This window comes from Solea solea, chromosome 6 (assembly GCF_958295425.1).
Source record: "Solea solea chromosome 6, fSolSol10.1, whole genome shotgun sequence".
Lineage (NCBI taxonomy): Eukaryota > Metazoa > Chordata > Actinopteri > Pleuronectiformes > Soleidae > Solea > Solea solea.
The window spans coordinates 27,413,655-27,436,346 of record NC_081139.1 but is presented as its reverse complement, the minus strand read 5'-3'; the positions used below and the strand labels follow the sequence as shown (position 1 = coordinate 27,436,346).

The following is a 22,692-nucleotide window of genomic DNA, read 5'->3' as shown; positions in this document are numbered from 1 at the left end:
GCTAATTTAAAAACCACTGGAAGGCTCAAAGCAACATTTCATTTCTGTGGTAGTGACGAGAGAGTTCCTACAGACAAACAGATTCTATAAAAAACTTTACTGGAAGAGTAGAACTAGAACTTTTAGAATTGAAAAGTGCCATGATACAACAAAATATTTACCCACTTTCCTCCACCCCATAACTCTTCTCCGCCCCCTCCCCTCCATCCTCAGACTACACTTACTTCTACAAAGGGAAGGAATACTGGAAGTTCGACAACCAGAAGCTGACAGTGGAACCCGGATATCCAAAGTCCATCCTGCGTGACTGGATGGGCTGTGATCAGTCGGACATGGAGCGCTCTGGCGGCAGCGGTAACCGCGGAGACCGCCAGCTGCCGCTGGACGACGTGGACATCATGGTGACCATCAACGACGTCCCGACGACGGTCAATGCCATCGCCGTCGTCATCCCTTGCATCCTGTCGCTGTGCATCCTGGTGCTGGTGTACACGATTTTCCAGTTCAAGAACAAAGGAGTGCAGCAGAATACCATGACGCCGCACTTCTACAAATACCCCGTGCAGGAGTGGGTATGACAGGCAACTCTCCCCCAAGTGGTCACACTGTTAGCAAGCCGACGTTGGCTTGAATGGCCAAAGGATTGTGGGACTCGAACCCTGATTGGCCAGAGACTCGTGCCTGTCTGTGTAAAACACAAAGTTTACTGACTTTATCTTTTTGAAGATGTGTAAAAGAAAGTGGAGGAGGAACTGAATGTCTTCAGTCTCAATTAATCGACTGACTCAACACATAAATCTCCTTCTCAGTGAAAACAAAAGAGGAAAGAGAGACTTTCCTAAGCCAGATACCACGTCCAAGTTACTTCTCCAGTGACAGCTTGTTAGTGTGAACTTCAACTTGGGAGTCTGGGAAAAAAAATCAGAAAATAAAATGTAATAATTCCAAAAAAAAAACTTGAAGTTAAATGTAGGTAGAAAGGCCATAACAAAAAGAAAACCAAGGATCTCTCTGTGGTTTAGTTTGTTTTTTAGTTGTATGGATCTATAAAATGTGCCCTCTCTGGGTCGGGGAAGAGGTCCTGCCTCAAGTGGAGGAGTTTAATTACCTCAGGGTCTCATTCACGAGTGAGGGAAGGATGGAACAGTAGATCGACAGGCGGCTCGGTGCGGCGTCGGCAGTAATGCAGACACACAGGTGAAGCTCTCAATTTACCTTTCGATCTACGTTCCAACTCTCTCCTACGGTCATGAGCTTTGGGTAATGACCGAAAGAACAAGATTGCGAATACAAGCGACTGAAATGATTTTACTCCTCGTGGTAGCCAGGCTCAGCCTTAGGGATCAGGGTGAGGAGCTCGGACATCTGGGAGGGGCTCAGAATAGAACCGCTGCTCCTCCACGTCGAGAGGTGGTTGAGGTGGTTCCTCACAACAACGGAGCGGAACAGATTTATAAATCCATCACAGAGGTCCCGTCTCTCTTTTTTCGCCGCACACAACAACAACAACAACAACAACAACATCCTCTCAAGCATTATCTCAGATCTTAAAGTCAAACACTTTTTTAAAAGCTGTGTCGATCGACAAAATGCGGCCCAGAACTGTGCGTAGAAGAGTGAGTCGTCAGCGTACAGTGACAGTGCAGAAGTCTTAACTCTGTCCCAGCAGACTTTAACATTCAACATAACCACCGCCTCATGATGTGTTCACACCGAACGTGATTTATCGCGCCACGGGATCATTTTGTGACGCATTTCTTTTCACCATCAACCAAAGCATTGTTGCACTCTCATGTGGAAACATCTGCAGAGAAGAAAGCGTCGTCTTGTGGTGGATTCACAACATTACATTACATGTCATTTAGCAGACGCTTTAATCCACAGCAACTTACAATGGAATTGAGTAAAATCAGCCAGGGTTGGAGTCGAACTTGCGACCATTGTGACCATTGCGACCATGATGTCTTTTGCACACAGGGCAAAAGACAGGGTACCGGTCTTAACCACTGAGCCACTCCACTCCACGGCCACACGGAGCCGACACAACATGGAGATCTTCACCGTTAACTTTGGGAGCTTCACAATGTTGTGTCCGTCTCCGTGTGGTTGTTGTGAATCCACCACAAGACGACGCTTTCTTCTCTGCAGACGTTTCCACAGAAGATAAAGTGTCGAACAGCTCCGAGTGTCCACACACAGAAATTATACACTTCCCAGAGCGGAGTCTGGACGCTGGCGAGTATGTGACGTCATCCGGAGAATCTCAGCGCTGATTGGCCGTCGCGATTTGTGCGATAGACACGTCCGGCCTGAACACGGAACGAGTTACGACGCTGCTGCAAGTGGAAAAAAAGAAAATCTTTTAGACTTTTAACTCCGCGTGACGCCAGTTTCATCAACATGTGGTAAAAAATTACAACCATTTCGTTGGTCATGAAGGCAGCGGTGTATATATGTGTATATATATATATATATATATACATATATATATATATATATATATATATACACATACATATATATATACATAAGGGTTTCTATCACACAGTTTGCATTTTATTCATGAATGTTACATCACATGTTTTTTATACCTTTGTTTCTATTTCAGACAACTTGTTATTTATTTCCTATTTATAGAAATTTAAATATAATGTGTTGTCTCATTTTACATGGTTATTGCTACTTTAAAGAGATTGGATTTCAATTAAACCGTCTTGGTTTTTTTGCAGGTTAGGGTGAAGTCTTTTCGTTAAGCTGGTCTTGACGTTACTCCAACATTGCGAAGTTTTAAATGCAAAGTCGGTAAATGTGTCTTAAAACTCACAGGAACTTTTAAGTTCTTCTTTAAAATTTAGCTTTAACATTTTTATTTATTAAATTTCTTTGAAGGAAAATAAAATAAATGTATTCTTATTTGGGGTTAGAATCGCCAGAGACACCACCAGAGATACGATATTATCTCGATATTTAAGTCACGATGCGATATTAGCACGATATCACAGAAGTATTTGCAAATTTATATTGCGATACACTCACAACAGTGCCAGCGAGCACTTGGCACCATCCAGTTGACGGAATTGATTTTTTTTATGATAATTTTAACACTTGAATGTTTATTTGTAACGTCAGTTAAAAAATTATGTGCGAAATGGTGTCTAATATCGCCACACGAAATATTGCGATATTTCACCTTTTCGAGTCGCAGGAAGCTGTTAAATTGTAATAATAATAAAGTGTAGCCTCATTACTTTTCCATGTTTTGGGGTGTTTTAACTTAAAGCTTCCAGTGACCTCTTAGCTTAGCTTTGCTTTGCTTAGTGTAGCTTTTTGTATTTTATTTGCCTGAAAATACATAAAAAGAATCGGATCAAGCGAAATTATGATAATTTCAAACAAAAAGTGTATTTTCAAACAAATACAAAACAATAAACTAAGCTAAGCTTGCTTTTTTGTTTGATGACATTGACACAAAACTAATTCCATAACAAATCTGCTGACTCACCCCTGTTAGCGTAGCTGTTAGCTTCACCGGCAGAGGAGGCGTCGCAGAGCTGAGCTTGTTTGTTTGTTTTTTGGTTCATTTGTTGTTTTCCCTCATATTTCTGTCTTGCGGTGAAAGTGAAGCAGGACAGCGAGAGGACAGTGGACAGAGAGGTGGAGGACAGCTGGGTTTGGATGGAGGACGATAAGCTGGCGTGTAGGAGGAGCTGGACAGAGGACACGTGTGGGTCTGTATTAGCATTCTGTCAACATCAGCTGACCTTAATGAAGTTACTCCTGTTCACAAAGCTTTAATGGAAACGACATCTCTCGCTTTAATCCCACTGTCCTCCCTTCCCCTTTACTCACCGTCTTCTCGTAATTGTCTCTGCCAGCACTGACCTCTCGTCTCTGTGCTGAGTCACTCTCTTCATCTGTCCGTCTGTCCCCCCGCCCACACTCGCCTCTCATTTGGCTGCGTCTGTTGTAGTTTCACAGTTTGACGATTGAACGCTTCGTTCACACAGAAAACGATGTCTTTGGTGTTTAAAGACCAGGGACCCGAATCATTTACAGACATACCTGTAACAATTTACATCATTTTGAATTGGCAAAGATTATGCAAATTTGTTGAAAAAATGATTCAAGGCCCTTGTAAGTTTTTGAAAATTGCTCTAAATAGACATGGGTCATTGAACATGCTTGAATCATCTGCCAGAAAGAAGTTAATATTTAGATAAATGTCTCCTGCTGCAAGATGTCCCCTTCAGGGTTTCCAAAGGTCCTTGAAATCCTTGAAGGTTTGTGAATGGGGCTGGGGATTCAAGGCCCCTGAAAGTTTTGAAAACCATCCAATAGAGATTTTTATTACGACGCCACCTACCGTTTCATGCCCTGCGTTGTGTGATGTATGTCGACGAGGCCGACGCAGGACAAACGTGGACTGATAGTTACGAGCCGTGTTGTGGACACGTGAGATTCCGTGCAGAACAATGAGCGAGTAAAGTTGAGAAAATGACGACGTGATCCTGTGAGATCTCCGTCTCACCAAACACAAACAACAAAGACTGACTTTGACCAAGATCCCCAGGACAATCACTGTCCTTAAATTTGAGGGAATTGGTCCTGGAAAGTCCTTGAAAAGTCTTTGAATTTGATGTCAATCAAGGTGTGGGGACCCCGACCATGGTGTGCAGTAATCATTGATAAAGTATTGGTAAAAAACAGAAAAGACCAAAGTTAATCTTGTCCAACTTAACTTTGTATTAAAGTACATTTACCTGCATTTAAAAGAACACGGGAGGTAGTCCATACATTTAAAATGGGACATGGCGTCTCTCCGCTCGCCTCCATTGCACCTCATCCACGACCGTCGCCATCCCACAGTAATTGAATGTGTTCTTGCGACACAGCCTCGCAGATTAGCTGCCACTTGTCGAGAGCAATTCAGCACAAATCGATGGAGTGTCTCCATTCCTCCCCTGGGTTTTTCAGTCGACACAGAGTGGAGACGTGAGTGAACACGGTTCACCCGCCTCCGTCTGTGGGAACACGGAATGTTTTCAGAAGGAAAATTGCCTACCGCACAAAAACCTTGTCCTTGTGTTTCCCCCGGCGTGAGAACAAAAGCTGCAGCGTAAATATCGAAGCAGAAACGTTAAAGTCCTTGAAGGAGGCGTTTGGGATTTTGGACGAAATGATGATGACAATGATCTCATGATGATGGTTTTCATTAGCAATAACTTCTCCTCTTCACTGTTGGATCAAAACACCTGAAAATGTAGCTTTGCATCATAGAAAGAAAAAGAAAATTGTGAGCAAAGGGGTCGATTTCCAGAAACTTTCCACGGGAATTCATGATAATTAACTGGAAATTTGGGATAATTGGCCTGGAGTGGAACTCTTGTCTGCTGCATGTGTTGGGGTTAGGTCCTTTAATGCTGTGTTCACATGCGATTTGTCGCGCCACAGGATCATTTTGTGCGTTATGTGACGCCAACAGAAGTCGCTTAGCATTTCTTTTCACCATCAACCAAAGCACTGTTGCTCTCTCTGTTTGTGGAAACGCCTGCAGAGGAGAATCCGTCCATCAATAACCACACGGAGGCCAGTTTCACCGCTACCTTCAACTGGCTCTCGTCCACACGGAGCTCCCCCGAATTTAACGGTGAAACTTGCCGCGTTGTGTCCGATTCCGCGACGGTTGCCGTGAAACAAGACGACGGTTTAAAGTGATAAAGAGAGAATGTGTCGTAATAATACGCTTACCCGAGCGGAGTCTGGACACTGGTGAGTACATGACACCGTCATTTTATGCGTGTTAACAAACCAAAAACATTTTTGGGAATCACTGCTGTACAGTACCATGGAACTCAAGCAACAACATGGTTCTCTTGACGGTACCATGCAGGGTTCCCAAGGTGCCTTCAAATACTTGAAAGGTTTGTGAATTTGAAGAATGCTCTTGAATTCATTTTTTCACAAACTTTGAAGGATTTCAAGGACCCGTGGGAAACTTAAAGGGCACATCTTGCAGCAAGAGACGTGTATCTAAATATGAACTAATTTCTGGCTGAAAATTCATGCACTTTCAACGACCCATGTTGATTTAGTGCGATTTTCAAAACCATTCACAAACATTCAAGGATATCAAGGCACCGTGGGGACGGTTTCTCCTCCGCAGACGTTTCCACAACAGATAAGTGTCGTAGAGCTCCGAGCATCCACACAGAAGCGTCGGCCTTGATTTTGTCGCGTGTGTGAGCGCAGCGTAACTCGCCCGGTGTGTGAGCGCAGCGTAACTCATGTTGCCTTTAGTTCCTCACGTTCTTTTCTCTAAAACATACATACGTAAACATTTACGATAAATGTAGGTGAATAAAAACATATCAGAGCTAGTCTGGGCAGAGTTTTTGAAGTGAAAATCTTTGGGGTTAATATCACAATTAAGTTTTATCAGAAATAGCTTTAAAAAAAAAAAAACGGCGACTCACTTAATTTTGTTTTTCTTATTAAAAAAGAGACGTTTTGTGTAAATAAAGTTCTGATTTCTTTTTCTGGGTCTTTTTAAAAAAATAAAATAAAAGGGTTGATTATTAAAATCTAAAAAATCACATTTTTACATCACAAACTGTTTTTTTTTCTTTTTTAATTACAAAATTATTTTTCTTCTCTCACGACGATGAACCTTTTTTCATTCTTTGCACATGATGTTGTACTGTTTTTATGACGACGCTTATGCAGAAATATAGGCATGTTTACATTGACTCTATAGTTTTATTGCTAAAGTTTTATTATTTATTAAAACATGACGTTTTTTTTTTATTATTTAAAAGGTTCTTTTGTCCCGTGTTGATTATATACCAATAACACAATGTTTCTGTTAACAAAGAAATGTCAATAAAAGCATTTTCATTGTCTTAGCTGCATTTTTCTCTGTTTGGCGATTATTTTAGTGAAATTATGCAAGGAAATACAGATTTTAGCCATTTAAACAAAAGTTTAAAACTATGTCAGCTGAAGTCTACGATATCTTAAGAACATTTTCACGTCTTTATCTCACTGTCAGACACACTTTTCCAACAGGAAACTGAAGTTTGTAAACCACTCACTCTCCCACACCAAACCCCATAGAGAAAATCAGTGATTTTAGCTCACAGGGACACAGGAGCTGCTGGTCTACTGCTGCCTCGTGTGGTCACTTTATGTCACTGAGGTCAATCTGAACGAAGGGTTATAAATAACAAATTTGTAACTTAACACATTTGAACTTAGTGATGGAGGCAGCAGTAGATCTCCTCCTGTGTGCTGTGATGCTAAAATCATTGATTTTCTCTATGCGGTTTGGTGTGAGGAAGGAGCGGCTCACCTAAGTGACGAAAACCCCAGTTTCCAGTCAGAAGAGTCACAGGTGATCTGTGTTTTTCTGTCTTGTGCGTGTAATTTAGTCACATGAACACACACGTGTGTGTTAAAGAAACGAAGCAGGAGAGTTCAGAGAAAAAAGAAGTTTTATTTTTTACAGAACATGACAGTAATTCTACAAGTACTAACTTTTTCAGAGCAGGAAACATCTTCTTGCTCCTTGTCTAACTCTTCAGTAACACTGTGGGGATCTGACGTCTCCGTCCTCACGTCCACATCATCGCTGCTGCTGCTGCTGCTGCGCTGACGACCCGTTCAGTACCAGTTGGTGCAGGAGATCATGAAACACATGTTGTCAACCTGCCGGTTTCCCATCATGCACTGGGGCAGCTCACCTGCGGTGTCTGTCGAGGAATGGTTGAGCGTCATTATTGGGGCCCGAGCACGAACATCAGGGGCCGCGAGGAACCTGTTGTTTTCCTTCAGATTATTATTAGAATTCCGTGGCTTTGTGGTCATTTTTGAGCGGGTTAACGTGCATAAAAACTCTGGACACTTGGCATGGAGGTCAGGCGTGGCAAAAATGCGATATTATCATTGCGCTTGGACCTGTGTGTTGCATCAGGGCTCGACAGTGCCCCCCTGAGGTGAAACTAAATGGAGCGAGCCAAAACTTTGTTGCACCGAATTTCACAGAACTTGGTGGGAACCTGTAACAGCCCAAGACGAACACAAATGTCCATCGCAATAATGGCCTCAACTCAACAGGAGGTCGGCCATTTTGGCATTTTGGGCGTCCATTTTGGAAAATTTGCATGCTACGTAAAATGAACAAATTCGTCTGAGCACGTTTGTCGTAACCAACATTAAAACACGTCGGTATGTGCTCGTCACATCAAAGGCAAAATGTTATTGAGTCAAAAGGGCGTGGCCATGAAACTTACTTAGGAGCTGGCTTTGTTTAGTTTGCGGTGCACGTGTGCACAAACGTGCAAATGTCACAGTTTTTCTGTGAGGCTCAAAAAAACTTAAAAATATCACAATTCTTAAGCAGGTTCAGTTTTTAACGTGGACATTCACAAAGGTTAAACATTAAAGTCTCAGCTCTGACCTTCAGCAGCAGCTGCAGAGGCCGGAGTGTCCTCGTGTTCCTCTGTCTCGTCTCCTATGTCCTCTATCGTCTTCTCGCGGCTCTGCTCTCCGCCCATCCCTGGTTCAGGAAGTCGCACCTGGACAAAGTCGCACAGGTACAGGTGTTCACAAACTCGGTCTGACAGTGACACAAAGCCTTTTTTTGAGATGTCGAGTAGATAATAGATAATAATTGACCTCCTGAAAACTAAGATTTATTGATTGATTTATTTACAGGAAATTCACCTCATTCATTCATTCATATAGAGGTGAATTCAAAGCACTTGTGTGTTATTTTTATTGACACACTTTTCTTCGAGCTGAAGAGCGACACAAGCTTCATTCATGAACTTCAGAGCATCTTCATCAGCATTCAGAACATCAGCTCACCTCCTCTCTACAGCTGTGAGACACACACACACACACACACACACAGAGGGAGGGAGGCTAAATATAGCTCCTCTGTCTCTTTGTGTCACATATTGTTTTCCTTCTTCCTCGCTGCCGTCGTTCACTTTGATTGATGAGATTTGTTTGACTTTGTAAAAACACTCACTCTCTCTGCACCAAACCCCACAGAGAAAATCAGTGATTTTAACATCACACACACAGGAGATGATCCATTGCTGCCTCCATCGCTAAGTTCAAATGTCTTATTTTGTGTGTATGAAACCCTTTGTTCAGATTGACCTCAGTGACACAAAGTGACCACACGAGGCAGCAGAGGACCAGCAGCTCCTGTGTCCCCATGAGCTAAAATCACTGATTTTCTCTCTGGGATTTGGTGAGGCAGAGTGAGCTTGTTTTTTTGTTTTGTTTTTTTTACAAAATTTAAACCATTAAATAAATTATTTATTAAAAATGTAAATTATTATTTAAATTATATTATATTTTGAAGTAAGGTCTTCTAATTTATGACAGTGGTGTCAGGTTGTGCTGTACATGTTAGCTTTTAAATACCAAACTATGGTGGCCCTGGACATTACAACATTAGCTCTTTGCTTTGTTAATGTTGTTGTGTTTTCTTGTGTTTGGCACTCCAGGGCCACCGTACAAAACCAATTACGAACCAAGTCGATGTGCGAAACCGTTTCACCCGTTTTACAACTTATCCGGATAATAACAGGATAGTGTGAACGACAGGGGACTCCAGAGCAGAATGTACAGAGAAGTGTGGACGCAGCAAAAACAACGACAGTGTGACTTGTGTGTCAGTGTTATCTGCATCGCAGGACCTTTAATTCACTTATGTTTTCCAATGTGACTGAAAATAACTGTCATGTTTACGACAGTGAGGCTCCGCCCACAGAGGAAACAGCACAGACTTGTGTGTGTGTGTGTGTGTGATTAGTTGTCCCTGTCAGGGAGAACAATTAATTGTCTCCCACCTAATATCGACCCCTCGTTGCCTGTGAGACACGTCTGTCTCTGTCGGCCGCTGGTTCCGGTGAGCACGCGCGGTTTTTCTTTGCCCCTGTTTCCAGGCAGAGTTTCCCGAAGACGTGTTGTCAAAGTGAGATCGCTCCAGAGATCGTATGTGAGCTGAAGGATGTCTCACTCCCTGCCGATTGTTTGTGCCGCATGTGCTTTTTCCATCACAATGTTGCTAGTAATGTAGCAAAGTGTGATATATATATAAATATATATATATGTAGGAGCCGAATGTGCTTGGTTGTGTGATGAGGTTTGGTGTAATTCACTCAGTGTGTGTGTGTGTGGGGCCACTGTGCTGTCAGAGGGGGAGCTCAGGTGCATATAGGAGGCATTGTTCACTGTCCTTGTCAGGTTTTGACCCGGAAGGGCAACCGGTTTTTGATCGCTGTGGCGCGGAGGTGTCTTCATGAAGCTGTTTTGTTTGTTTGTTTGATTTTCCTTGTTTATGGACAATGCACAGCAATAAAACCACTTTGTCGCAATTCAAGGAACAGCGTGGACATTCCTTCAAATGCGGTATCAGAGCGATTGCCGAAGCGAGGCGTGTGTGTGTACATACAGTATATACATACATATATGCATGTATATATATATATATATATATATATATATATATATATATATATATATATATACATACATATATGTGTATGAAGCTAGTCAACAATAATGGTATTTTGCTTAAATTTAAAATGCTAAATGCATTAGCTGATGCTAAATGCTAAATTGAAATCGTAAATCAATTATAAAATGCTAGGTGTATTCACTGATGATAAATTGAAATAGTAAATCAGAAGTAAAATGCTAAATACATTAGCTGTTGCTAAATCTAAATGTTCAATCTAAATTGTAAACTATATGTACAATGCTAAAAGCATTAGCAAACATTAAATGTTAATCTCAGGCTAGCCAGTTTTAGCAATAGCAGTCGATGTCAGCTCCCTACGAGGTATTGCTGCGCAGGCTAACAGCATAGCAACATGTTTACAAAATAAAACAGCACTACGCGTACGAAAGCGAAACAAATACGACAGAAGTGACATCAACGGTGAAAGTCATCGAGCCCCACCGTGATTTCATGTGTTTTTGTAACAAACTTTCAAAAACACATCAGTGTGATACCTCCTCACGTGCTATACACGCTCTTTGTCTACGTCCTCCGCATTCAGCAGTGACGTCACACAGACGGCGAGCTAATAGAAGTGCCAACAAACCGAGACGACACATGGAAGCGTCGACGTGATTGGCTCAGAGCGTCGATCCTGGCGCTGCGCGAGGACAGAGACGGGGACGAGCGTAGTTGCCATGCAGGTTTTCTTTTGTTTTTGTTTTTCATGGAGACGTCCGTGAACGCGCGCGCACACACGCACATACACAGTAATGAAAGAGCAGGAGTATCAGTATAACTAGAACAAAGAGAAAAAAGCATTTTAAAGATTTTCATTCAGCAAATTCAACTTAAAGCAAATTCTTAATCAAGCCCAAATTAAGCAGACTATTTATTTGAACCAATTTCATATTTTAGTATTATTTTATGTCGGACACAATCCATGTCATTAGGGTGAGTGACAATGGCATTCTGTGTGGTGTTTATGTATTTATATATGAATACCCAAGCTAAACACCTATAATATATTTATAGAAAATCCTCAGAGGCAACATTGTGTCTCCCTGGGCCAAGAAGGAGGACAGGGTCTTCATTATTTTTGAAGATGATGACCAAGTGGACCAGGTGATGCACTTCTTGTCTGGAATGGTTGAAAGTCCACAGACAGATAAGAAGTGTGCATATCCTGTGGCTTTAATCATACAGAGGTGAGATATCAGACACTGACACTGATTTGTAGACTACATGTTTTATATGACTGCATATGTCTCCTTTTAACACACGCTCACTGTCCAACACAATCTTAAATCTTAATCATTGATTGATGTCCCTGCAGCTGTACTCTCCATCTCCCTGGACAAAGACAAAGACTGAATTTCTTGAATTTCCTTCGGGATCAATAAAGTATCTATCTATCTATCTAAGACATGGACACATGTGGAACTGAGTTTGACTCCAGGTAAACTGATCATTTAGGAAACTGTTAATCCACTTTTCACAACAGTTTATATCCCATAATGTATGTGAGTGTCATTAATGACTTCATTATTTTGTTGTATCATTTTGTCTCATCAGCGAGATAACTCAGCTTCAGAGCCACAGGTCCAAGGAAGCAAGGCTCAAACTGGAAAGCCTTAGAGAGTGAGGACTTTGTTGTTAGGCGCCTGTAATCCCTGACAACTTTTTGAAAAATGTAAATAGTTAATTGTCTGCTATGCATACAAATAAAAACGATATATCATTCATTACTTGTATTCATTACATGGATTTGAAAGTTATGCAACTTCCTGTGCAGAATCAAGGGTTTCAGTGCATTTGTTTTACTTTCATCAAAATACCTACTGATGTCCAACTGGCTGGGTTTGATTCAGATACCAGTGTTTCATATATCTTCCTGGAAATAGGTAACATCTCCTTAATGACGCACTCAGCAGATCTCGTCTACTTAACATCTGTCTATCACCACCAGCTGGACCACAGCAGCACAGAATTTTAGGAGGTTTTTTTCAGGTTAAAAACATGATCAATTAGACTTTTATTAGTTCTAATCGTTGTTCTGTCCAGTTGAACAACATGTCAAACTACAGACTAATAAGACATTCAATAAATGTAGGCCTATATTAAACACACCTTTTTGTAACATACAGGTTGCCATGATGTTGGAAGTTTGCAAAAACAAATGAAATTATTCAAAACGTTACATTGTACAGAAGCGTGTTCACAGTGGAATTTGTGATACTATATTGTATAAACATGATAATTATATACACGTGATACTATATTGTATCAACGTGATAATTATATAAACCTGATACTATGTTGTATAAACGTGATAATTATATAAACGTGATACTATGTTGTATCAACGTGATAATTATATAAACGTGATACTATGTTGTATAAACGTGATAATTATATAAACGTGATACTATGTTGTATCAACGTGATAATTATATACACGTGATACTATGTTGTATAAACGTGATAATTATATAAACGTGATACTATGTTGTATCAACGTGATAATTATATACACGTGATACTATGTTGTATAAACGTGATAATTATATAAACGTGATACTATGTTGTATAAACGTGATAATTATATAAACGTGATACTATGTTGTATAAACGTGATAATTATATAAACGTGATACTATGTTGTATCAACGTGATAATTATATAAACGTGATACTATGTTGTATAAACGTGATAATTATATACACGTGATACTATGTTGTATCAAAGTGATAATTATATAAACGTGATACTATGTTGTATAAACGTGATAATTATATACACGTGATACTATGTTGTATCAAAGTGATAATTATATACACGTGATACTATGTTGTATAAACGTGATAATTATATAAACGTGATACTATGTTGTATAAACGTGATAATTATATACACGTGATACTATGTTGTATCAACGTGATAATTATATACACGTGATACTATGTTGTATCAACGTGATAATTATATACACGTGATACTATGTTGTATCAACGTGATAATTATATAAACGTGATACTATATTGTATCAACGTGATAATTATATAAACGTGATACTATGTTGTATAAACGTGATAATTATATAAACGTGATACTATATTGTATCAACGTGATAATTATATAAACGTGATACTATGTTGTATAAACGTGATAATTATAGACACGTGATACTATATTGTATCAAAGTGATAATTATATACACGTGATACTATGTTGTATAAACGTGATAATTATATTATACACGTGATACTATATTGTATCAAAGTGATAATTATATAAACGTGATACTTTATTGTATAGGGCCAGACGGTGGTGTAGTGGTTAGCACTCTCGCCTTGCAGCGAGAAGACCCGGGTTCGAGCTCGGTTGGAACAAGGGCCTTTCTGCATGGAGTTTGCATGTTCTCCCCGTGTGTGCGTGGGTTCTCTCCGGGTTCTCCGGCTTCCTCCCACAGTCCAAAAACATGCAATGTGGGGATAGGTAAATTGAACACTCTAAATTGACCATAGGAGTGAGTGTGAGAGTGAATGGTTGTTTGTCTCTATCTGTGTATGGCCCTGTGATGGACTGGCGAACTGTCCAGGGTGTACCCCGCCTATCGCCCGATGTAGCTGAGATTGGCACAGCACCCCCCGCGACCCTCTGGCGGAGGATAAAGCGGTAGATGATGACTAACTGACTGACTGACTATATTGTATAAACGTGATAATTATATACACGTTGATACTATATTGTATCAACGTGATAATTATATAAATGTGATACTATATTGTATCAACGTGATAATTATATAAACGTGATAATATATTGTATCAAAGTGATAATTATATAAACGTAATACTATATTGTATCAACGTGATAATTATATCATATAAATGTGATAGTATGTTGTATAAACATGATAATTATATCATATAAATGTGATAGTATGTTGTATAAACGTGATAATTATATCATATAAATGTGATGGTATGTTGTATAAACGTGATAATAAGATCACATAAACGTGATAATTAAATGTTGAAAGAACTGCGTGCCTGTTTCCAATCGGCATTTATATATTTTAGCAGTTTGGCTATAACATTTCATAGTTTTCAAAGTGACATTAATTATTCACAAATTGCACAGAAAGAACATTTCTGTGTTCATAAAAGTCAACACGAGTGTTTATTCTTCTCTATTCCTGTCGCACACCGGGATAAAAGTGTCTGTGAAATACGCGTGTGTAACTAAAGTTTCAATAAAAGTAACGTCATCACGTTAGTAAACGTCATCATGTTTCAGACGCAGTCTCTTCTGTGACCCAATCAGAGTGTCGTGTAGTGTGAGGGGGTGTGTCGTTGAGTGGGGGGGGGTGTCGTTGAGTGGAGGGGTGTGTCGTTGAGTGGTCTGCGGGTCTGGAGCTAGACCCTTCTCACTTTGCGTGATGATCATGACGTAATGACGTTAATCCGGAAGCGGAAAAGAACACGTGTGGTTGCAGAGAGGAGCAGAGAGAACGCCACACACGCTCGTTCAAAGGCCACAAACTCGTCCCGGTAAATGTTTTCCCGTTTTCACTGACGTTTATTTCAAATCGGTTTGAATTCAAACTTCACTTCGGGTGAAGTCGATGCTGTTCGTCGCCTCACTCGGGCGCATCGAACCGCGTAGCTCCTTCTTTAGCTCATAAATTAGCCGCGTATATAAGTCATTTAGCTTCAGTCTGGCAGCTCACAGTAAAGTCGGTCACACCGTCATTTAGCTCGCGATTTAACCGCGCAGCTCGTTACGTAGCCGGTTTACTAGTTGTATAGTCGGTTTACTTGTTACTTAGCCGGGTTTACTCGTTACTTAGCCGGTTAGCTCGTTACGTAGCAGGTCAGTTTATTACTACGATACCGCTATTTTTTGACTGATACCGATATTATACCGATACAGTCATTTTTGACCAATTATGAAACTGAGTGCTGAGTCATAGCTGATCAGTTTATTACATAGATATACAAACATACATATTTACTTGTTTTTATTCATAGCTTATCAGTTTATTACATAGCCGGTCAGTTTATTACGCGTCCGGTCAGTTTATTACGTAGCTGGTCAGATTATTATGTAGCATAACTAGAGCTGCGACCAGCGATCATTTTGATAATGGAGTCATCTTGTCGATTATTTTCTCTATTAATCGAGTCATCGTTTGGTCCATAAAATGTCAGAAAATGCTGAAAAATGTTGGTCAGTGTTTGTCAAACCTGGGAATGATGATGTTCTCAAATGTCTTACAAACAAAAGTGATTCCGTTTTTCAGGATTTCTTTGTTTTATGGAGCAAAGAAAGCAGAAAATATTCACATTTAAGAAGCTAAAACAATCAGAAATCCTGTTTTAACAATGAAAAAAAGCTTCAAACCGATTCATCGATTATCAAAATTGCTGACGATTAATTAAGTGATCGATTAATAATCGAGTAATTGTTTCAGATCTAGCCTCTATTACGTAATGATTTAGCCCCTTAGCTGCGTCGAGCTCATCAGGAGCAGGCGCAACTCGTGTCTGAAGTTTGTTTATTTGTGTTTTGTTTGTTTCCAGTTTATTTTCAGGGTCAGCGCTGAAACCTCGTCTCTGTCGTCATGGCCGTCAGAGCATCGTTCGAGAAAAACAACGAGATCGGCTGCTTCGCCAAACTCACCAACACCTACTGTCTGGTGGCGATCGGAGGCTCGGAGAACTTCTACAGGTGAGTCTGAGACACTGGCCGTTTCTCAATATCCATACTTGTGCGTACTTGAGCGTACTTGCGTACTCCCGTACTTGTGAAAACGTCATCAGCCTCAGTCCAAGTGCTGTTCCAATTCTCAAGTAAGCGAACAGCGAGGACGGTTCTCAAACCCGGAAATGTTCTCGCTCCGCCCATTTTTACCAAGTATGCATCGGAGGTGACTTAAGCGTACTTGCGATGGCCATGTATCCCAGAATACATTTCGGCGGAGCATAGCAGCAGATAATAGAAATATAAATCTGAAATAAATATTTTTCTGTGTCCCGGAACAAAGTTTTAACATCATTTGAGGCGAGAAATGAGTCATATAGAATTCAAACATGTGGTTTGTGTATGAAGATATGACGTATTTATAGTTTGGCAGCGACGTTTGTCGGAGGTGATAAGCTCCGCCTCTGCGGACGTTCGGCGCTCACTGTGCCCGGCACAGAGCAGCGTTACCTCGGCCTGTCCTGATGAAATGATCCGCTGGCTCAGACGTCGCTGTCATTAGATGCTCGGTGTGATCCATAGATTTGTTGTTGACGTGTTATTTTGTTTTTAATGGAAACGTTTTGACCTGAAAGTTTGAAGGTTTGTATATTATTAATGTTTTATTTATTTTAACTTTGAATTTTAGATTTATATTAAAGTCGAGATTTATATTTAAATATAATATGTAAATATTAGATATATGTATAGTATAGTATGTAGAGTAGTATATATTTGTACACGTACATATACGTCATACATACATATATATATATATATATATATATATATATATATACTACTCTACAATGCTGTAATATATCTATTTTCCACATTGTATTATTTGTATCGTATATTTTAATAGAAATAAATTAATAAATGAAGTTAAATATTTAAAATGTAAAAATAATAAGAACATATATATGCATTTATTAAAAGTATTTCATATGTTCATTTATCAACACTGTAGGTGGCGGTAATGAGGCTGCAGCACTTGGCGCCAGCCACCATTCAAACAGCAGAACAATACATACATACTTGCATACTTGAGTATTGAGAAACGGCCACTGTCATCACGGTGTCATCTCAGGTCACATGAGTCACTGTCATCAAGGATGATTTACTCATTGTACAACATTATTCTGTAAGTCCATGATTCTCAAATAGTGGTACACGAGCTCCCTCTGCTGGTACTTGGAGGAAAGTTAGAGTGGAGAAAATAGAATAATTAGAGTCACCTTCTGTCTTGCTCCATCTGAATCTTATGTCTTGTTACCGCTGTGGTACGTGGTATAATACGTTCAATAACCACTGTTTATCATAAAATAAATAAGAAGTAGTATTTTTTTTTTTGATATTTCAGCTTCTTAAGTGTTAAATATAAAACAATCCTCCTCGAAACTCGATTGTTTTCTCTCGATCAACTTTGTACATGAATGAGCGCAGGCACCAGGTGTGTGACATCAAATTCAAGGACTTTTCAGGACCATTCAAATTCAAGGGCCGAATGTGCTGACACAGCTTGAGATGGGAGGGCAACTTGTAAGAAGCCTCTTCGTCCACAGCGTCCACCTTTTATTGATTTAAATGTAGATATTTTCTGTTTTGAAACATTTTCGGACATTTAATGGACCAAATGTTTACTCGAGAAATGGGTCGACAGATTGATCGATTATGAAAGTAATTAGTTAGTGAAAGCGCCACATGCGTGTTAAAAGTCCGCTTTTAGTCGGACTGAGATCCAGCTCGTCTTAGTCCGACTACGACAGTCGGATTACTCCTGCATGTTTGCACTTCGTTGGACTTGGCGTTCTAAACGTCCTCCTGACCTGGAAGTAGAAGGAGACAGCTTAGCGACTGCGGTGCTGTTGTCAGCTGAGACGTCACAGAATCACGGATCACAGATTTAATCATTTGGAGAAAAAACAGCCAAATTGACTTTTAGTGAAGCCGTCGTTCACTGATCAGGAAATAATCAATAACATGTTGATTTTCTTTCAAAAACTACGTGGCATTGGTGCATCCTGACCTCGACAGGGTGACACACACACACACACACACACACGCAGGGTTCCTTGAAATCCTGAAAATAGATGTGGGTCATTGAAAGTGCTTGAATTTTGTGAAAGACAGAAGTTGATATTGAGGTAAATGTGTCCCACCACCGATGTGCACACAGGTCCTTGAAATCCTTGAAAGTCTGAATTTGGAAAAAAATTCAAGGTTCAGTTTGAATCAGAAAACCAGAAAATATTCACATTTAAGGAGCCGAAAAATCACAGACACTTGATTTAATTATTTGGAGAGAAGAAAAACAAACACTCAATCAAAATAGTGGACGATTAATTAAGTAATTGATTATTATTATGAATAATAATAATGATAATAATAATAATAATAATAATAATAATAATAATGGAGGCGCGTAAACACACTGACTGACTGACTGTGTTTCTGCAGTGTGTTTGAAAGTGAGCTGTCAGAAACCATCCCCGTGGTTCACGCCTCCATCGCAGGCTGTCGCATCATCGGGAGGATGTGTGTGGGTGAGTCATCGCACGCCGTGAGAGGCACAGAGTCTCTGTACGAGCTTCACTGTGTTTAACTCGTGACGTTTGTGTGGCGAACAGGAAACCGTCACGGTCTCCTGGTTCCCAGCAACACGACGGACCAGGAGCTGCAGCACATCAGGAACAGTCTGCCCGACACCGTGAGGCTGCAGAGAGTCGAGGAGAGGCTGTCGGCGCTCGGCAACGTCGTCGCCTGCAACGACTATGTGGCCCTGGTGCACCCTGACCTCGACAGGGTGAGACACGCACACACACACACAGGGTTCCCACGGGTCCTTGAGAGCCTTGAAAGCTTTTGAAAATTGTCCTAAATAGACATGGGTCATTGAAAGTGCTTGAATTTTGTAAAATAAATAAGTTGATATTTAGGATAATGTCCTTTGCCACTTGTGTCCTTTTATGGGTTCCCTTGGATCCTTGAAATCCTTGAAAGTTTGTGAATTTGGGGGAAAAAAATCTTTTTTTCAGTTTTTGAAAATAGACGTGGGTCATTGAAAGTGCAATGTTTTTTATATTTGTGCAAAGTTCAGTTTATGGCGTAAAACTGACGTTTACATAAAATGTTAGCGCTGTGCTGCGTCAAGGTCTTCAGGAGACGGAAGAGGTCCTTGAAAGTTTGTTAATGTGAGTTTCAGGAGACAGAGGAGATCCTGGCCGACACACTGAAGGTGGAGGTTTTCCGTCAGACGATTGCTGAGCAGGTTCTCGTGGGTTCTTACTGTGCGTTCAGTAACCAGGGCGGTCTGGTCCACCCAAAGACCTCCATCGAAGACCAGGACGAACTGTCCTCTCTGCTCCAGGTCCCACTGGTGGTGAGTGTCTCCCCCTCTCTCTTTTCCCAGGCTAAACTAGCTAATTGCTCATCATAGCTTAGCATTTGCTAATTAGCACAAAATTTCAGTGAATCGAAAAAAAAAAAAAAAACTTTACCCTGAGCTACTTGATTAGCAGCTAATAGCACAGGGGCTAACCACTTAGCCTGTTATTATAGAGAGGGGGAGAGATATGCTAAATGCTAAGTTGAGCTGTTTCAGAATAAATAAATTCCAAACGTGTTTCACTTTATTTAAATAGAAATATAACTTTGAATTAATGTTATATATACTGCATAATATGTTATATAAATATTTTAACTTGAATCTAACAAATCTGTGTATAATGTATAATAACTTTTTTTTAACTCATTTTAAATAAATTAAAACAAAATCAGTTCAATCACAACAAATCTTAATAAAAAATATGTTTTCGAACCAGAGTTCTCTAAGAACGCTATATTTGCGCTGACTTCCTGTCCAGGCCGGCACCGTGAACCGGGGCAGTGAGGTGATCGCGGCGGGGATGGTGGTCAACGACTGGTGTGCGTTCTGCGGTTTGGACACGACGAGCACAGAGCTGTCGGTGATCGAAAGCGTGCTGAGACTGAGCGATGCAGCACAGCCGTCCAACATCGCCTCTAACATGAGGGACTCACTCATCGACAGGTGGGTTCATTCATTCACAAGTTCATCATCATTCACACATTCACCATCGTCAGGTGGGTTCATTAATTCACACGTTCACCATCGTCAGGTGGGTACATTCATTCACGCGTTCACCATCGCCAGGTGGGTTCATTCATTCACACGTTCATCATTCACACATTCAACGTAGTCAGGTGGGTTCATTCATTCACATGTTCACCATCGTCAGGTGGGTTCGTTCATTCACACGTTCACCATTGTCAGGTGGGTACATTCATTCACACGTTCACCATCGCCAGGTGGGTTCATTCATTCACACGTTCATCATTCACACATTCAACGTAGTCAGGTGGGTTCATTCATTCACATGTTCACCATCGTCAGGTGGGTTCGTTCATTCACACGTTCACCATCGTCAGGTGGGTACATTCATTCACACGTTCACCATCGTTAGGTGGGTACATTCATTCACACGTTCACCATCATTCACACGTTCACCATCGTTAGGTGGGTACATTCATTCACACATTCACCATCGTCAGGTGGGTTCATTCATTCACACGTTCACCATCGTCAGGCGGGTTCATTCATTCACACATTCACCATCAGGTGGGTTCATTCATTCACACTTTCACCATCATTTGGACTCTTTTCACTTCAGTTTCACAGTTATGATTTTTTGTTCTCAAATTTTGACTTAAATTTCAGAATTCAGAATTATTTCTCCAAATTTTTCACTAATCTCTTGCAAATGTGACTTATTCGAATTTGTACTTTTTGAATTTTTTTTTTATTTTACTATTTCTCTTAGTTTGTTTTTTTTCTTGAATTTGAGTTCCGCCTTATTTCTCCAACATGTTCACTTTTTTCTCAGAATTTTCCACTTACATTTTGATTTGAAATTTAGGATTCAGATTTTTTTCTGATTAAATCTCAATATTGAGGTTTTTTTCCTCATGTTGTCCTAAACTCTTCTATGATTAACTTTGTTTACTGTATTTTATGTTTAATTAAATATAATAAATTATTCAAATTCTCCTGTTTTCCTCAGTATGGCGTAAAAAAAACAGGTTTCTGTAATCGAGGAGGAAATTTCTGCTGCATTTTCTCGTGGTCTCGCACAGCTGGACCTCATCTCTCCGCCTCATCACAGAAGCTCCGCCTCCCACCTGCTGCTGTGTGACCAGTTCTCACACACACACACACGGTTTTGTCATTTTGAAAAATCACTAGTGAAACAAACGTCGGTAGATGATTGGTCGTCCTTTTAAAAAAATAACAAAATTTACTGGACGTTAAAATGAAACTACATTTACATTTTTTAACCTCGAAGTTCGAAATAATTAAAAGAAATAAAAGAAAAAGCGTGTCATTAAAACACATGTTCTGAAATATTTCCTTACCTTGACACTGCCTTGACAAGTCCACAGTAGGGCGATGGCGCCCCCTGCAGGCTTGGTGCATTTGTCACTTCGTATGTTTTTGGTTTTTTTTTGCTTCTGTTTGTCGATGGTCAAACGTGGAATTATGCCGAGGAAAAAAGACGATGTGGATTTAAGAGGAAGGACTTTACTGAAGGAGGGAACTCTTATTACCTGTCTGTGTGACTGACCGTGAAGTACGCACCCCAAGCTGGTGTGTGTGTGTTTGTCTGTGTGTGCGCGCCCGTCAGTCACGACCTGATCATGTTTTTGTAAAATAAAATCAATCACCCTCTTTTATCTGTTTGTTTTTCTTTATAAAACATCTGGAAAAATTCAAATTTATATGCATCAGTAATCAGTCATGGTACATGAAGTCCTTGAAAGTTTTTGAAAATCACCCATATAGACGTGTCATTGAAAACCTTAACATTTTGTGGAACAAAAAATAATCCAAAGCCCTTGAAAGTTTTTCCTCATTGGTCCTTTAAATCATTGAAAATGTGAATTTGGATAAAGAAGTTTCAAGGGCCACAATCGACATGGGTAATTGAAAGTGCTTGAATTTTATGCAAGAAAGAAATTGATATTAAGGTTAATGTCTCCTGCCATGGGTGTCCCCTTCATGGTCCTTGAAATCCTTGAAGGTTTGTGAATTTGAAAAAAAAGCCTTTGAAAGTTTGAAAGAAATGATTAAAAGTGAATTTTAAGAAATAAAGTAGAGTTTTTTTGTCTGTCCTTGAAATCATTGAGTGTGAATTCTGGGCAAATATAATAATTTCAAGGCCCTTGAAAGGTTGTAAAAATCTTCCTTGATAGACATGGGTCATTGAAAGTGCTTGAATTTTGCTTTGTGCTGTGTCAATGAAAGGCGGGTCTACAGGAGTTAAGATAATGAGACGCATGCAGGACAAATGGTGTCTGTGACGACATGACGGTCATTTAGCCTCGACATCCGTTCATTCAAAGTCTTTCTG

The 22,692-nt window shown here is 40.1% G+C and overlaps 2 protein-coding genes and 2 long non-coding RNA genes across 6 annotated transcripts in view; 3 read left to right on the top strand and 1 right to left on the bottom strand.

Moving 5' to 3' along the window:
• Positions 1 to 6,898, top strand: part of mmp24 (matrix metallopeptidase 24) — a 29,713-nt gene extending 22,815 nt beyond the window's left edge. For both annotated transcript variants that reach the window (XM_058631599.1, XM_058631600.1), the window contains exon 10: positions 214 to 6,898. In XM_058631599.1, the coding sequence (XP_058487582.1) occupies positions 214 to 578 (365 nt within the window). In that variant the 3' untranslated portion in view covers positions 579 to 6,898. The remainder of the gene's footprint in view (positions 1 to 213) is intronic.
• Positions 6,899 to 7,472: 574 nt separating this feature from the next.
• LOC131460815 (uncharacterized) lies at positions 7,473 to 10,025 on the bottom strand. The gene is made up of 3 exons (XR_009240417.1): positions 9,864 to 10,025; positions 8,456 to 8,573; positions 7,473 to 7,748 (listed from the first exon to the last, which is right to left on the bottom strand). It is a non-coding gene; the product is annotated as an uncharacterized LOC131460815 (long non-coding RNA).
• Positions 10,026 to 10,745: 720 nt separating this feature from the next.
• Positions 10,746 to 12,271, top strand: LOC131460816 (uncharacterized). 2 transcript variants are annotated; one of them, XR_009240419.1, is made up of 4 exons: positions 10,746 to 11,220; positions 11,552 to 11,724; positions 11,853 to 11,975; positions 12,092 to 12,271. It is a non-coding gene; the product is annotated as an uncharacterized LOC131460816 (long non-coding RNA). The 2 variants fall into 2 exon arrangements; XR_009240418.1 differs by having other exon boundaries at positions 10,746 to 11,470.
• Positions 12,272 to 14,943: 2,672 nt separating this feature from the next.
• eif6 (eukaryotic translation initiation factor 6) lies at positions 14,944 to 22,015 on the top strand. The gene is made up of 7 exons (XM_058631610.1): positions 14,944 to 15,072; positions 16,105 to 16,252; positions 18,725 to 18,810; positions 18,895 to 19,070; positions 19,470 to 19,646; positions 20,131 to 20,315; positions 21,346 to 22,015. Exons 2-7 carry the CDS (start codon positions 16,146 to 16,148, stop codon positions 21,353 to 21,355), a joined length of 741 nt encoding a protein of 246 aa, XP_058487593.1. The 5' UTR covers positions 14,944 to 15,072; positions 16,105 to 16,145; the 3' UTR covers positions 21,356 to 22,015.
• Positions 22,016 to 22,692: the final 677 nt, after the last annotated feature.

Bases quoted from the DNA above. Each gene is read 5' to 3' on its own strand.
- eif6 (XM_058631610.1), top strand. From the start codon at position 16,146: ATGGCCGTCAGAGCATCGTTCGAGAAAAACAACGAGATCGGCTGCTTC. The intron at 16,253-18,724 runs GTGAGTCTGAGA...GTGTTTCTGCAG, and splicing joins GGCTCGGAGAACTTCTACAG to TGTGTTTGAAAGTGAGCTGT. The intron at 19,647-20,130 runs GTGAGTGTCTCC...CTTCCTGTCCAG, and splicing joins TGCTCCAGGTCCCACTGGTG to GCCGGCACCGTGAACCGGGG.